The sequence below is a fragment of the Rattus rattus genome, chromosome 5 (assembly GCF_011064425.1).
Source record: "Rattus rattus isolate New Zealand chromosome 5, Rrattus_CSIRO_v1, whole genome shotgun sequence".
Taxonomy (NCBI): Eukaryota; Metazoa; Chordata; class Mammalia; order Rodentia; family Muridae; genus Rattus; species Rattus rattus.
This window is the reverse complement of record NC_046158.1, coordinates 98,613,099-98,629,492: the sequence shown is the minus strand read 5'-3', so window position 1 is coordinate 98,629,492 and position 16,394 is coordinate 98,613,099. Positions and strand designations below refer to the sequence as shown.

The window sequence follows — 16,394 nt, the reverse complement described above, 5'->3', positions numbered from 1 at the left end:
CCTGGGAAGTTCCGGCAGCCTCCAGCAGAACAGCCCCTCACCCAGCGGCCCTCATTTACAGACACTGTCCAGGTCTGAAGCTTATCGGACTCCAGGGCATCAGCTGTGAGGTTGCAGATCTCCAGCTTTGTGAAATGGTAGACAAAGTCATCATATGACATCCTGAGGGTTGAAAGAGGAGAGACTCACACAGGCTGGGGAAGGGGAGATTCAAGGGCTAATACAATACAGTAACACTCCCCAGAAGACCATGATGTCGCTTTGCTTGTTCGACTGCTTTTGAGGGATGGAATTTCATCCTCTAGTCTTGGTTGACCTTGACCTTTTGACTGCCTCTGTCTCTCAAATGATGGGCTTACAGGCATGAGCCTGGCACTGCCATTTCTGATGTATCTTATGGTCATGACTCCTCATTTGTCTTTGAGAGAGCCGGAAACCAATCCTCCAAAATGTTACTGTGTGCTTCCCCATTGCCAGGCACATTTTAGGCACAGGGGAAAGAGAGGTCACCTGGGAAAAGATAGTTTAAGGTTTATGACATCACAGATAAATGCATCTGCATCCGGAGGGAACCAAAGGTGTCGTAGGGGATGTTGTTAGCTGAGACTCAAAAGGCGGCGTGACCAGAATAAGCCTGGCACTGGACATCAGGTAAGAAAAGCCCCTTGGTTCAGAAGAGAGCCATGTCAGGGCCAGTGCTCAAGGGTGGCTGGAGCTGCCATGACAGGGCCTGGGTCTGAGCTCAGTCACTGCCATGACCTGACCCTCTCTTTTCAGAACCTCACCTTTGCTGGGTCTTGAGCTCCCCTGGGAAAACAGGGCCCAGATGGAACCTGATGGTTTCTGATTGGGAACTGAGATCTCACCTCCCTGCCTGGTTCATGAACTCACCAGAACTCTCCATCCTCGGTGACCTGGTGCTGTAGACGGGCTTTCTCGTCTTTGTCCACAAAGCTCCAGTCCTTCCAACTAGTAGGAAAATGGAGGTATTAAGAAAGGAGGGGGAAGGGGTTGGGGATTTAGCTCAGTGGTAGAGCGCTTGCCTAGGGAAGCGCAAGGCCCTGGGTTGGTCCCCAGCTCGAAAAAAAGAACCAAAAAAAAAAAAAAAAAAAAAAAAAAAGAAAAGAAAAGAGGGGGAAGAAGGAGAGGCCTGATGTGGTCTGGGACAGAGGATCAGAGACATACAAAGCTGGAAAGCCTCTTGCCAGACCACAGCCAGTATGAACCATCAAAACATAGCTGTAGCCTGCTACCGTCAGGGGGAAGCCTGTAGTCAATTCCTACAACCTTCAGTACTAAGACCAAACCCCCTGAGTGGGTTCACAAGGGCTTGGCTGTCTCTGGCTGAATCTTCTAGCCTCCTCATTAAGAGCTTGAATCTGGGGGTTGGGGATTTAGCTCAGTGGTAGAGCACTTGCCTAGCAAGCGCAAGGCCCAAGGTTCAGTCCCCAGCTCAAAAAAAAAAAAAAAAAAAAAAAAAAAAAAAAGAGCTTGAATCTGCAAATAGGCAAACTGGGATTCTCCTTTGGTAACAGATAGCTGTATATCCTTAGACATGTCACTTGGATCTGTCAGCTTACGCAGCTGCAGAAGGGAAACAACTACATCCTCTATCCAGGAGCTATGATGAATTCATGAAATAACTCATGGGAACTGTTAGCTTGCTGCCCACCGAGTTGCTAAGAAAAGATCGAGCATGTAACAGGAAAACAGCCCAGCAATGTTTCTAAGACTGGCTGCTTCTTACTCTTTCTCCTCTCCAGAGCAAGGAAGGAAGCACATATATGTCTCAGTCTGGGTTAGAATTAAGCTAAATGGGGTTCTGGGTGTGCTAAATGGGGGTTGGGGTGGAGATTGCTGAGGGATATGCCCCCACTCAGCATCCCCTAAGAGGAAGGAATCAACGGGAAGTGTGTCCAGGCACCGAGTTAGTCTAGAAACACAGCAAGGTCGTTGTGGGTGATTTGGACCAGTGGAAGAGAGAAGATGAGGTACTGAGGGCCTCCTACAGCACAGAGTGCTGCTTGCTGTTCACACGGCAATACCTCCAGGTGGCTGCGGTAACTTCCCATCCCATCAAAGTATGATCTCAGCACTGACCCTTAACCCACAGGAACAAGCCTGTGTTTCTGCATTCCTCTCTACATCCCCAGTAGCATATAGTCAGCTGCAAGGAAGACTCTGTCACTTGGATGAGTGGCAAGGGAGAGGGATGCATGAGGTGGCAAGCTCACAATCGGCATCTTGTGTGCCTACTGAGAGGTGAATCATTTACAGACTACCTCAGTGCTTAGCCCTGTGCCTCCTAGTTCATAGGTGAGGAATAAACACTTGCTAAGTGAATGAATGTGTGACTGAAAAGAACCCGGAGTGGCCATACATTGCTATACAGTTCGTACAGAAGTCTATAAGAACAGAGCTGCACGAGGCATGGGTGTGGTCTTTTCCACTGTTGAGTTTTAGTGTTCAAGCCCAAGGGGCTGCCTGTCACTTAGCAGGGACAACTTGGCCTCAGTGGCTGAGAGAACTCTAGAGGGGCTTGCAAAATTCTGAAACCTTTGTGATGATTTCTCCATGGTGGTCGTCTTGTTCCCAGTCTGTTCTTTTCAGAGATAAACAGTAAAGTTCTTTCACAGGCCTTGACAGATTTTGTGTTGGGGCAGCGAAGGAGAGGCTCTTTCGGTCTCAGTTAGGTGCTTTCCCCAGCTGTCACATTTAGCCCTCATGAGAGCCACCTGGGCACTATTAGTACTGCAGTTTTGTAGTCGAGGTAAAGGGGACACTAAGAGAGGAATTGCCTGTTTAGTCCAGAACCCTGATGGAGACTTCTAGAACCATCCCTCTCAAGCCCATAAGCACCATCATGCTCACTGAGTCCCCTGGCTTCACCTTGTTGGGGAGCCCACACAAGTGTCCTTCTCGGCAGGTCACTGGTTTGAGGGTGATCTCCCACCAGTACCAACAGTATTCTCGTGGTTTGGCACCCATCTCAGTGTGGCCCCAGGCTCTGTTGCTTGTGGTCTGCCTTACCCATCACTCCAAGAGCCGTTCCACTCCACCTGGCCCCAGGGGTTCCGCAGCCGCACCAGCTTCACCTTCTCGCCTTTGAACAGGGCCTGGGGCAAAGAGACACAGCTCTGAAGCTCAAGCAAGTTTGGAAGATGGGGCATCTGACGGTCTGAGGGCCGGGTAGAAGTTGAGAGAATCCAGTATGAAGGCTGCCTGCCTGGCCCGAAGCTTGCCGACAGGGTAAGGCGTCTGGATATTGTATGTGCTGGTGGAGGGGGCTAAACATTTATGTTGAAGCTTTAGAAACATATTAAGTATTTCTGTTTGGCTTTATTCTTTTTTATTTATGTGGATGTATGTTTGCCCATATGAGTTTATGGGTACCATATGCCTGCAAGTGACTGAGCAGGCCAGAGGCTCTCAGAGCTCCCGGAACTAGAGTTACCGGTGGTTATAAGCAACCTAATGGTGCTGGGACTCAAACCCAGGTCCTCTGGAAGAACAATAAATGCTCTTAACCTCAGATCCACCTCTCCTGCCTCTATTTTTATTCAGTGTACGTGCGTGTGTGCGTATGTGCTTGATGTGAGGGTGGTGTGCACGTGCCTCAGTGCACATGTGGACATAGAGGACAACTTCCTGGAGTTAGTCCTCTCCTCCTGCTGTTGTTCCAGGTTTGAACGTAGGTCTTCGGACTTGCACAAGTAAGTGTTTTTACCAAGTCCCCGCACTACCCCCTGTGTGGGTGATTTTAAAAAAGGCCCCTGATGGCTAAACTGCAGGCAGATGCCTCCTCTCGACGGACCAATTAGAAAAAGATGCCCTATTCTCCAGTCACGTGCAGTGGGGGATACAAACACAGCCTCTCTTAGGCTACTTTTTTTTTTTTTTCAGGACATAAACCTGTCCAGCTGTATGCTACAGTCTCATAATGTTCCTGCTTGGGAAGTGACCCAGGGCACTTCAGAAACCCCACAGGAAGCAGTACAAACATGAGTGGACAGGAAACCTGCAGTAGACAAACAACTTTGTTAGACAAAGTAGTGTTTCTAATCGTTCCTTGGAAAGAACTAGAAACAATTCCGGTCTTCAGCATTAAAAGCAAAGAGAAGGACCAGGGAACCACTCAGCTGATGAAATTCCTGCTGGTCAAGGGTAGAGACCCAAGTTTGGATCCCCAGCACCCATGTATAAAAGATGCCACTACAAAGTTGTACTGGCTAGTTTTGTGTGTCAACTTGACACAAGCTGGCGTTATCACAGAAAAGGAGCCTCAGTTATGGAAATGCCTTCATGAAATCCAGCTGTAAGGTATTTTCTGGGTCAAGGTGGGAGGACCCAGCCCATTGTGGGTGGTGCCATCCCTGGGCTGGTGGTCTTGGGTTCTATAAGAAAGCAAGCTGAGCAAGCCAGAGGAAGCAAGCCAGTAAGAAACATCCCTCCATGGCCTCTGCATCAGCTCCTGCTTCCTGACCTGCTTGAGTTCCAGTCCTGACTTCCTTTGGTGATGAAATAGCAACGTGGAAGTGTAAGCTGAATAAACCGTTTCCTCCCCAACTTGCTTCTTGGTCATGATGTTTGTGCAGGAATAGAAACCCTGACTAAGACAAAGGTATATCTGGAAACCCAGCACAGGGAGGGTTGGACCTCTGAAGTTCATTGGTCAAGCAGTTTAACCAATGCTAGGTCCAGGCTTAGTGAGAGGCATTGTCTCGAAATAAGACAAACCACTGAGGAATACTGACCCCTGGCCTCCACACGCACACTTTTGTAAGTAGACACATTCACTACACACAAAGCTGAACCAAGAAGATCAGAGGCCAGGTCTACCTAGAGTCGGTCCCATAGGTCCTTTCCACTCTCAGGAACCCAGCTGGGCCCTGACTGGAAAGTTCTCTGGGTAGTGAAAGAGGCATAGAAAGCTAAGTCCTGACTTTTGCAGGTCAGCTCAGGGGGTTCCAGGCCCCACCAAGCTTCAGCAGACTCACCTCCTCCAGCCCAGTGACTGAATAGGCGTGCCCTTTCACCAGTCCACAGGCCATTCTTGTTTCATACTGCACCGGAACAATTGTCTGTAGAGTAATAACCAGACAGCCTGTCAGGAGTTGGGGGAAGGGGCAGAAGTTCAGCTCATTGAAGACAAGGGTTCATACTGGTCCATTTCTGAACTATCTCAGACTAAGAATGACTTGTTTCCTTGACCCTATGCCTTATGGCCGGGGTTAGACCCTCGATAATTTTTCAAAAGCAACAGGAAGATACTGCCCTAGTCCTCCTAGCTGATCTTACTGCCCTGATGGCCATAAAGCAAGGTGAGTCCTGGAGTAGGATGTGAGTAAAAGAATTTGCCCCTCTCTTCTAGACATCCTTAGCAGAGGAGAGGGTACGTTTAGGATCTGTGCCTTCCTCCGAGCCCATCTAGAGTTGACTATTCCCCAAAGAAAGACTTAAGAGAGGGAGTTCTCTTGACATTACCTCACCTCCCTCACACTTACCTAGAACATGAAAGTCAAGAAAACTCTGTCCCTGCTCCCAGTGCTGGGAATACTGGGTGGTTCCCTGCTGTGACATGACTATGCCCGAATGCAGGGACAGCTGTCCCAGGGGCAGAGATGTTCAAGTTCTAGTTCTTGAGGGTTCTTCAGCACAAGGGTAGATTACCAAGGCCTTCTGAGCCCTTGACAGGCATTTCAGCATCAGCTGGCCTAGTAACAACAGCTTTGGGGTAGCTTTTGGGGGCTACATGGGTGTGAATTCCTGAAGCCTTCTTCAGGATGACAGGTGTAGGTGAGTTTGGAACTTTTTTCATTTTAGTCTCTTAGATTTCATTCATTTGACCCAGATTAGGCCAGGGCACTCACTGGTCTGCTCACCTGAGGCTGCCTGGGCTGGCTTCTGGCTCTACACAGCCTATCATTTTGACCCAACAGTTTTACTCTTGAGACTCTGTCCTATGGAAGCCATTGTGGGTGAATACTATCTTTATGCTTATTATAGTACTTTTGAAAAACAGATTAAAAAAAGCCCTCTAACTTTTCAATAACAGAGTGTTAGTAAGTAAATTACAATATATTTGCACATTACAATATTGCTAAAATGATATAAGAATACCTAGTTGCATTTTAAAAATATGAACCTCAACAAGAACAAAAAAAAAAAGCAGGTTGCAAAGTTGTAACATAAACTAAGATACAATTTTAAAAACAAAAATAAAGATTAAGCATGTGCCTAGAAGGACCATATACCAAATGCTGGACAGTTATCTTTGGATGGGAAAATACAGACTAAATTTCCCTCTGTGATTTTCTGTATGGCTCAGTCCTTCAGTAAGCACATGTGCCTTCCAAGCAGGAGGACACAAATACTATATAGGGCAGGGGCCCTGTGATCTTATAGGAGAGTTACCAAAAGGGGGGGAACCTGTTCTGTTGGCAACGACTCTCTGGGGAGTGGACTTCAGAGGATGGGCTATGTAGATCCGGGGGTGCCAGTCAGTCTTGACATTTGGAGATGTACACACCCGTGACGGTCTGTCATCTGAGGCCCTGGGGTCCAGGTCTGAGTCTCTGAGCAGCGAGTTATCCATATTTCTCACCATCCGCGCAATCAACTCCCCCATGTTCAGACCAGAAGGAGAGGTTCCATAAGTCATGTTGGTGCCATCCTGAGGCCCGATAGGCAAGAAAGTAGAGAACCCAGGAAAGAAAAAGAGAGCAAAAAAAGGGAGGGTGGGAAGGGAAAGGAACAGAAAGGAGGAACAACATGCAAAACAAAAGAGGAGAGAGACATCAACAGGGAGCAAATGCAGAAAAGATGCAAGACAGTGGTAGGACAGGAGAGTTCATGTGGTGACAACCAAGCCTCCCTATCCGGAGGGAGTGCTGGGAGAGAAAGAGGCAGGAGGTGGCTTGCCCCACCCCAGACTACTATTCCCAAAGTAGCTCTTGAAATCAGGTCATTGTGGGTCCTCTCTGTGCTCCTATCTCAGTTCATATGATTTTGATCCCCTGAGAGAGGGTCAGAGAGATCATCCAGACAGCAGCACAGAGCCCAAGGACTGAGGTGATGTCAAAGTTCAGCAACCAGGGAGCTTTCTAAGGGTCAAGGTCCACAGCCCCCAAGGTCCACAGCCCGCGATGCAGTTGCCTTGCAGGGCTTGTGCTGAGCAGTCTGGACAAAAGAGACCTATTTCTACCAGAATTCTAGGGTTTGACATGTCATCGCTCAGTCTTTTTCTTGGGAAGCACCCCATCCTTAGGAATACATTTCCACTGAAAAACTGTCCATTTTAAAGTCAACAATCATCCATGTTCTTTGTTTTTAAAAGCAGGATCTCACTATGCAAACCAGGTTGACTTCAGCTTTTAAATTGTTGGAATTACTGGTAGTTTCTTTAAAAAAAAAAAACAAGTTGTTCAGTGCTAAAAATGGGGCTTCTTTTCACATTCTTATAAATGTGAAGCTCAGCTGTTGCTTACAATTTTTTTAATTTTGTATTTTCCAAGTGTGCATATTGTACACTTTTTGGGGATGTGCTTAGTAATGCTGTGTGACTTTCTGGAGGGTGACGACTTTGTTTGCGGTAGTGTGGGGAGGAAGTGCATGCAGAAGTCAGATAACAAGTTTTGGGAGTCCATTGTCTTTCTACCATGTGGATTCCAAGGATCAGACTTAGGTCCTCAGGTTTAGCAGCAAATGTCTTTACCAGTGAACCATCTCATCCATATGGCTCTTGTTTTCAAGCATCCACCTATCTCAGAAGGAATCTGTGTGTTGTTAGCTGAGTGAAAGGCTTCCCTGGAATCACACTTACGTCAATGGAGCAGCCCATGAGGGAGCCTCTCTCGATAGCTTTCCTCATGATCTTGTACATGTCACTCGGAGCATCTTTGATCTCAAAAAACTCTGTCACCCCTCCTGTGAAGTCCTCCATGGCTTCTGTGGTGTTCCCACCTTTCAGAGCTTCATAGGAACCATGGAGCCTTGGAGAGAGGACAAAAGTCAATCTAGAGTCTAGGAGTTCCAGGAAGTATGACCAGCTGAGTTAACACAACGCCACAGAGGGCCAGAAGCATTGTCGCTGACTGTCCCTATTCCCCACAGCACTCTTCCACTGCTAAATCCAGTGGTGGAGGTGGAGGCCTGAGGTAAGAGACAACCTGGCCCTACGAACAGGCTACAAGTACATGGTTTTAAGTAAGTTAGATCCTAGGAGTTGAACTCTAGAGATGCAATGAGCTGATCCAAGACTTGAAACACCACCGGGAAGGCAAGATCAAAGAGCCGACAGTGGGGAGTTGAAGATTTACTGCACACGTCTTTACACCTTTTTGTTTATGTTTTTCAGATAGGGCTCCTACTGCCTGGACCTGATCTCAAGCCGACCGGGAGTCTGGACTGAACTCCCACAATCCACATGAGCATGTATAGTACACACACGCCTAGGCCAACGTGAGGGAGACTTCGGCTGATTCTTGAAATCCATATCCCCACCGAGGTCCTGTCTCCCATCCCAAATGTCGCCTTACTTGGCATATGCTTTCTCCAGTAGAGCACTCCAGAACTCATTGCGGTGGTTGGATTTGGTGAAGACCAGCTGGTTGTTGTATGTCGGCAGACAGTCGTCAATAACCACATCTACCCAGTCTCCATAGCGCCAGAACTGCAAGAAGTAAGCAGAGTCACACCTGTGGCCTTACCTGATCCCACATCCCGCAGAGCTCTGAGCCAAACCCTACCATTTCCTGGGCTTTGCGACCTGAAGCTTGTTCATTCCAGTCTGGCTTTTGAGTTTGTAAATCTATCTCTGACTAGGCAATGAGCTTCTGCAGGACAGAAGCCGAATGCCCTTTAGTGTTTACCAAAAGCCCAGCCCAGTTCTGGGCATAGTAGGTCCTCTGTGAATATCTTAGAGCTTGAGACTTTTCTCCCTTGCCCACAGGTCTGGGACAGACCTGGTTATAAACACGTTCACATATCCCAAGTGATCGCAATGCTTGCCCAGGATTGTGATCTCATGATAGTAAGGAACGCTGTTGGGCTAACTTAAGTATTTCTCTTTTTCCCTTTTCTCTTCTTTCCTCCCCTCTCCTCCTCTCCTTCCTTCTGTTTTATTGTTGTTGTTGTTTTTTTTTTTTTGAGACACACAGGCCAGCAGGCAGGATGCCTTCCTCCCTCCCTTTCTGGGGCACAGCATTAAGTATGTGAAGTCATTGGGCACAGATAAACAACTTGTTTTTTGGTTTTTGTTTTGTTTTTTTTTTTTTTGATGTATCATGGCAATTTGTAAAATATTTAACAAGTCTGGTATTTGATCCTAGGTAAAATTCAAAAACTATACTCATACATTGAAGAGGTCACACATGACAAGTCAAGTACTCACTGAGTACAACTTTCTAATAATCTAATCGCCTTGCCGCTCTGCACTTAGTGTGTCTGCAAGCAAACAGCTACTGGCACTCAATCGCTACATCTGATAGCATCTAATAAGGACTGTACTGAGGTTTCCGACTGGACAAGCCAAGGAGCCACTGCCCTTGAAGGCAGCCTGAGTGACGAGAAAGAAGGCAGGCCCATCCTTCCCAGTGCACCCAGTGCCAGTCAGTGCCTTCCCTTCAGAAAGCATCAGGCCCCATGCAAACATGTCACTCCCACACGCACCAGGATATCAAGGGCAATCCTGCCAGCCATGGGCCATCGGTGTGCTCTGAGTTAGTTCCCTAGCTTGAGGTGCTTCCTGCCTGCTCTCGGAATTCAGGGCGTGTAGGAAATGCTAAGCGTCCGTGCACGGACCTCATCACAGTCACTGTCCCTGAGTGCAAAATAAAGGAAACTCGAGTTGCTTTATTTAGCTTCCAATTTCTGGAATACTTAAGAATTGTAAGTATTCTGGACAACAGAGGAAAATAAGGCTGTGCTTACAGATGTCTTTCTGCCATAATCTTTCTTTAGGATGGTTATTTTATTGTTGCCCTTTCTGTTACATGAATGCACACGTCAGGTGTTAAAGGTGTGATACATTCCACAACTGAGCCCCACTTTCTGTAACTGAACAGGCAAAGAATTACACTGAACATCAGCATCTGGCAGTATTTTTGGGGAAAAAAAAGGGACTAAAATGGGTTTAAATTGGTTAACACTATTAAATCACATCTAATATTTGATACTACATGATTCAATACAGCTATATGATACAATTATACAAAATGTGTTAACATCAAAGAATACAACCAAAATTAAGATAGCAAACAAAACCTATATAACTTTTTTTTGTACAGGAAAAATACTTTTGAAGTATGCATGTAACTCATGTAACTGCCCATTCTTTTAAAGAGAATCTACCGCAAACAAAGTCGTCACCCTCCAGAAAGTCACACAGCATTACTAGGCACATCCCCAAAAAGTGTCCAATATGCACACTTGGAAAATACAAAATTAAGAAAATTGTAAGCAAAGCAACAGCTGAGCTTCATATTTATAAGAATGTGAAAAGAAACCCCATTTTTAGCACCGAACAACTTGTTTTTACTAGGTACCCAGACTGTCCTCGAACTTACCCTAATCTTCCTGCCCCCCTTCCCCCCTCCCCCCTCTCCTCGGTGTTGGCATCATAGGTCTGTGCCACCAAGCCCAACTGATTTGTTTATTTCTTGATGACAAAATGTCGGACTAAGGTGGAGAAGGAGGGTGCACGGGAATACACTGAGGTAGCATACTAGTGGGACGTCAGCTGAGTCATTCTGGACATTAGGAGTCTTCAAGGCCAGAGGCACACTGCTCACAACCGCTGAAAGTTCCAGATCCCACATGCAGGTTTCAGATCTGTTCTGGTCCAGCCCAGAATTTGTCTCTGCACCAAGATGATAGTGCCCAGGAAAATTCTAGTGGATAAATTAATTCTAGAACCAATAATTTCAGGGCTGGGTCAAACTAGCCACTAAATGCTCAGAAGACTGGAATTCTCTTGCAAGACCTAGCAAGGTTAAGTGATAGCAGCAGAAAGGTAAGTAGATTTCTCTGTCAAGGGTACAGGGTACAGGAGCTGCCGTTCATGAACCAGAGATCTCAGAAAAAATACAACACATTCAGACTGAGCATCTTGAGAACCTGTTTGAGGGGGCTGCAGGGAATAACATAGCAGCCAGCCAGCTGGAGAGCAAAAATAGATACACAAGCCGGCAGCCAGGATGCCTTTCTCCCCCCCGTTTCTGGGGCACCGTGGAAAGTATGTAAGTCAGGGGGCACAGATAAACACCTGCTTGTAGCTGTAAAGGGCTCACTGCCCACAGGTAGGAGTGTGGAACCTTTCCTGAGCCAACTGGGAAGTCAAGGCCGGGAGACCAGGGATGGGTAGTGGCTGTGTGGTGATATACTTGTCTAAAATTATCTCTTGAGTCTGAAGAGACTGTTTTCTGGACCTTGCAGCCAAGTTAATAATATGACTTGAGATCATGTAGGACTGTGTACTTACCCTGCTGTCCTCTCTGCACCCAACCTATTGAAGCTTAACTGGCCTTTCAGGGGACAGTGTAGCCGACCTCACTATGCTTCTGATTTCCCATGTAATCAGCCTTTACAACCTAAGCTAAACGCACAGCTTCAATCTTACATTATGTGCTCCGCCATGGCCATGACCCACAATTATGCATGCTGTGGTAATAATTTACTGAAAACAGCCAAGAGGTTGGAAGCAATTGTAAGCAACAAATATTCCATGTTGGAAGCAACATGTGGGTGTAAGTTGATAATATGTCTGTGGTTTTGTGTTTTTGAGTGATGTGCTGGGTGACTTGGGGTCAGTAAGGTGACTTCTTTTCTTGTAAAACTCTGTTCAAGATTTCTGCAAAGAATTTTTGTGCTGTTCAATGAATACAAACCAAAGCCCTCTGTTAGAGGTCAGACAGACAGATAGACAGACACACATACATACACACATACAACTAGGCAACAGACATATGATACAGGCACAGATGAGAACAGACACAGATGTGACAGCAAACGTATATATGCATTAGATACCATACACAGTGCGAATTACAGACAAGAGAAGGTCATTTTGTTTTCATTCCTTAATCCAGCAGGAGCATTTTGGTGCCTTCTCTGAGGGTATCTTTATTACGCTAACTGAGGCATGGCTGCTGTCTCAACCATGTTCCCATTTGCTCACCTGGAAGTGGAAGATCCCTGCATAGTTTTCAGTGAAACTTTGATCATGAGGTATAACTCGGAAAAGCAGTCGCTCATTCAGGGTCAGACAGGCAATGGCTGCAAGAAACCAGCAGTCCCCTGCAAGCAAACACGGACCAAGGTAGTCAGATGGAGGCTTCCTCTCTGGGAAAAGACGGCCCAGCCCCAACCAGAAGTTCCCCATAGCTATTGACTTGGGATGCTCATGAATTAGTGCCCACTGCACTAATAGTGCCTAATAGTTAACTAATAGTTAGTGGCCTGCCCTCAACTAGGTGTGAGCCCAGGCAAGGAGAGTGACAGAGGGGACAGGAGCTTCTCCACAGCATGAGGAGCAGGGTAACTCATTCCCTCAGGACTAGATGCTTTCCTAAGGTCAACTGATTCGTCCTTCTACAAAACACTTCCTTCTATGGTCTCAGTGGAGACAGCAGTGGTAATTATGGCTGTCCTCAGTCTTTGTGTGTTGAGCCCATTTTCCCTTCTGGCATCAAGGAAAACTGTATCAGAGAACCATCAGCTAAGCAGATGTGTGTCAGAAGGCAGGGTGTTGGGTAGCTAGCTGCCCCAGAACCATTCTACACAGGGCATTTAAACTGGCAAAGGGGCATACCTGGTACCCTGACAGTCCCACAGCTATCTACTGGGGGCACAGGCTAGCTGCCATGCTGTTGGTGGGGAGAGAGGCTGACAACCACCCAAACCAGCCATCTCCCTCCCTTGAATCAGCTCAAAAGCAGTGTATTGGTTTGAAGGGCTCAGGGCTTAGTTTGCGCAGGCAGTGCCCCTCCGGTACTGGAAGCCACTGGGAAGGAGGTGTTCTCGGCCTCTCTTTCTGGAACAAAGTAAGCGGTATTTTTCAGTTGTTCCTGCCTTTTTGGGTCAAGTTTTAAATAGTCTGTTAATGTCTCTCCAGTTTTTCTTCACAGAGCTAGCTTACAGTCTGCCCAAGGAGGATGCTTCCAGAACAAAAGGTGGAAGGAAAGGAAGGGACGTGGAACAGCCAAGCCGACAAGCTGACAGAACCTTGACTTCTCCTCTACGTGGCAAATGTCACCTCTGTCAAAGGCTTCCTTTAGCGTAGAGAGATGCCTGATTGATCTGACTGACAACCTCAGTTTGACCTCCAGATCCAACATGGAAAAAGGAAAAAGCTGACCCCATGAGCTGTCCTCTGACTCTCACAGGTATATGCTATGGTATGTGCACACAGAAGCACACAGACAGACAGACACACATACAAATTAAATAAATACATAATCTTTAAAAGATTAGGAGATGCACTAAAAGAAAATCCAGAATTTATCTCTTCACATCCTGAATAGAGATCTCTTGGGTTAACTAGCCCTGGGTTATCTGGCAGGACATGGTGGAGGGTGTTTTCCTACCTAGATCTCCTTGGCAGATGTCAGTCCTGTTGGCTCCACCAATGATAAATCGGGGATTCTCACAAATTTCCTGTGAAACAAATAGAAAACAACCAGGTAATGCTGGTAATTGTGGGAGTTCTGGGATGAGGTGATGACGTGCTGCACCACCAGGACCAGCGGCTTTATACCTACTGTCCCTCTCCCTCCCCCTCCCCCTCCCCCTCTCCAGGCCTCCACAGCTATCCAAGTGGGGTACCAGCACTCCTCTTTTAAAACTAGAAAGCTGAAGTTCAGAAGTTGGTGCACATCTGTAATCCCAGCACTAGAGGAGCTGAGGCAGGAGCATGGCTAGTTCACGTCAGCCTGGACTTCATAGGGAGACTCTGTCTCAAAACGAACAGTAAACAACCGAGGGTGAGAGAGGGTAAGAGAATGCCTCAATGCTGAGTAGTGTGTATCTTTGGGGTGGAGGCAACGTGACAGCAGAACTCATGGCTTTTTTTTTTTTCTAAACCAGGAGAAAGAATGCTAGGAGGGGGGGAGGAGGGGAGGAGGGGAGGAAGAGAGGAAGGGGAGGAGGAGAAGGGGAGGAGGAGGAGGGTGATCTTTAATTTTTAGAGTTCTGGACATAAATATTTAGAGTCAGCCTATGTCCCAGGGTCCACAGGCCTTGGTAGTTGGGGAAGCAGACAGTAAATCCGGTGTGAGCCTCCCCTGCCCCTCCCAGTTTGTTGGACAAACACACCCACAGCAGCAGTGGGGGCAGCTGCAGGTTCCAAGCACGTGGCTCGGTCATGCCCAGCAGCCAACGGACAGTGCTCTTGATTTCATTGTCTGCTTTGTTTTAATTATTTTTTTAACTTTTAAACTCATTAAAGATTCAGAGTTTTGATTTTATTTTTATTTATTTAGTGTGTGTGTGTGTGTGTGTGTGTGTGTGTGTGTGTGTGTGTGTGTTTTGATTTTAATGTTGTTCTTCGCAGCTGTGAGAAGCCTTGTTATTCCTGTGAAGTGTTCTGTGCCGGCTGGTTTTATATCAACTTGACACAGCTGGAATTATCTGAAAAGAGGGAGCGGAGCCTCAGCTGAGACGATGCTTCCATAGATGTGGCTGTAGGGCGTTTTCTTAATCAGTGATTGATGGGGGAGGGCCCTGGGCTGATGATACTGGGTTCTACAAGGAAGCAGGCTGAGCAAGCCAAAAACAAGCCAGTAAGCACTACCTCTCCATGGCCTCTGCATCAGCTCCTGCCTCCAGGTTCTGCCCTGCTTGAGTCCCTGCCCTGACTTCCCTCGTGATTGATTATCACCTGAAGTGTAAGCTGAAATAAACCCTTTCCTGTCCAAGTTGCCTTGGCCATGGCGTTTCATCACAGCGATAGAAACCCTAATTAAGACATGTTCTCTGTTTTTCTGTCTGTCTCCGTCTTTCTCTTTTCTCACAACTACACAATTCTCCCAAGTGGGCTGAGCTCCACCCCCCACTCAGGGACATCTCCGTCCTACTACATAGAAAGGCACATTCATGTCATACCACAGCCCTCCTTGTGTAGCAAAGCAAAAGGCTGTGAGGGAGTAGAAGTGCTCTATTGGGTGGGAGGGTGTGGGGCTGGGAGAAACTTGGAGTATAACTGTTTAGAAGTAGTTTTGACAGGAAACCCATAGGATGTTTTACATAATTTAAAGGTAGAATTAAAGGAAATATAAGTCGACAAAGTTGAAACCAAACAGAGAAAATGGAGCTTAAGTACCTAACAAACTGGTAGGACAGAAACACACACATACATGCATGGAGTTATTTCAAGTGACTTTAAGTACAAATTTTGGGGATTTATCTCTTTGGGGAATCAATTCTGAGGACAAAATCTAAAACAATAAAGTAATAAGAGTCAGGCTGGTAGAGTGCTTGCCTAACTAGCGCAAAGCCCAGGTTCGAGCCTCAGTGTTGCATAAACCAAGTGTGGTGGTGGCTGCCTGTGACCCCAGAGCTCAGCAGGCAGGGGCAGGAGGAGAGGCTCCACACACACACAAGATCCTCAGATACATGCAGCTTGGGCTGCATAAAACCACATTTAAATGTGGCCCATACATATACAGCCACCAAACTAGATAAGATGGATGAAGAAAACAAGTGCAGGCCGACAGGAGCCGGATGTAGATCTCTCCTGAGAGACACAGCCAGAATACCGCAAATACACAGGCGAATGCCAGCAGCAAACCACTGAACTGAGAACGGGACCCCCGTTGAAGGAATCAGAGAAATGACTGGAAGAGCTTGAAGGGGCTGAAGACCCCATATGAACAACTATGCCAACCAACCAGAGCTTCCAGGGACTAAGCCACTACCCAAAGACTGTACATTGACTGACCCTGGGCTCCAACCTCATAGGTAGCAATGAATATCCTAGTAAGAGCACCAGTGGAAGGGAAGCCCTTGGTCCTGCCAAGACTGAACCCCAAGTGAACGTGATTGTTGGGGGGAGGGCGGTAATGGGGGAGGATGGGGAGGGGAACACCTATATAGCAGGGGAGGGAGAGGGGTTAGGGGGATGTTGGCCCGGAAACCGGGAAAGGGAATAACGATTGAAATGTAAATAAGAAATACCCAATTTAATAAAGATGGAGGAAAAAAACCCAAAAATCCACATTTAAAAAAGACAAGGATACTAACATTATTTCAGAACTTTGACACATTATATAGGTAATAAAATGAATAAGAACTTTATTATTATTATTAAGAACTAAGTGTTTTTAGTATAGAATATATATATATATATATATATATATACACATATATATTTATAAAGTAGAGGCTGGAGAGGTAACTTA

At 46.7% G+C, this 16,394-nt stretch overlaps 1 protein-coding gene across 7 annotated transcripts in view; it reads right to left on the bottom strand.

Moving 5' to 3' along the window:
• Capn3 (calpain 3) overlaps positions 1-16,394 on the bottom strand; it is a 51,183-nt gene that overhangs the window by 13,398 nt on the left and 21,391 nt on the right. For 4 of the 7 annotated variants that reach the window (XM_032904006.1, XM_032904007.1, XM_032904009.1 and 1 more), the window contains exons 2-10: positions 13,584-13,653; positions 12,176-12,294; positions 8,538-8,671; positions 7,823-7,991; positions 6,530-6,673; positions 4,998-5,081; positions 3,031-3,116; positions 892-969; positions 2-162 (exon numbers count right to left, since the gene is read on the bottom strand). In XM_032904006.1, coding sequence (XP_032759897.1) covers positions 2-162; positions 892-969; positions 3,031-3,116; positions 4,998-5,081; positions 6,530-6,673; positions 7,823-7,991; positions 8,538-8,671; positions 12,176-12,294; positions 13,584-13,653 — 1,045 coding nt within the window. The remainder of the gene's footprint in view (position 1; positions 163-891; positions 970-3,030; positions 3,117-4,997; positions 5,082-6,529; positions 6,674-7,822; positions 7,992-8,537; positions 8,672-12,175; positions 12,295-13,583; positions 13,654-16,394) is intronic. The other 3 variants (XM_032904011.1, XM_032904012.1, XM_032904010.1) reach the window with 1 other exon arrangement.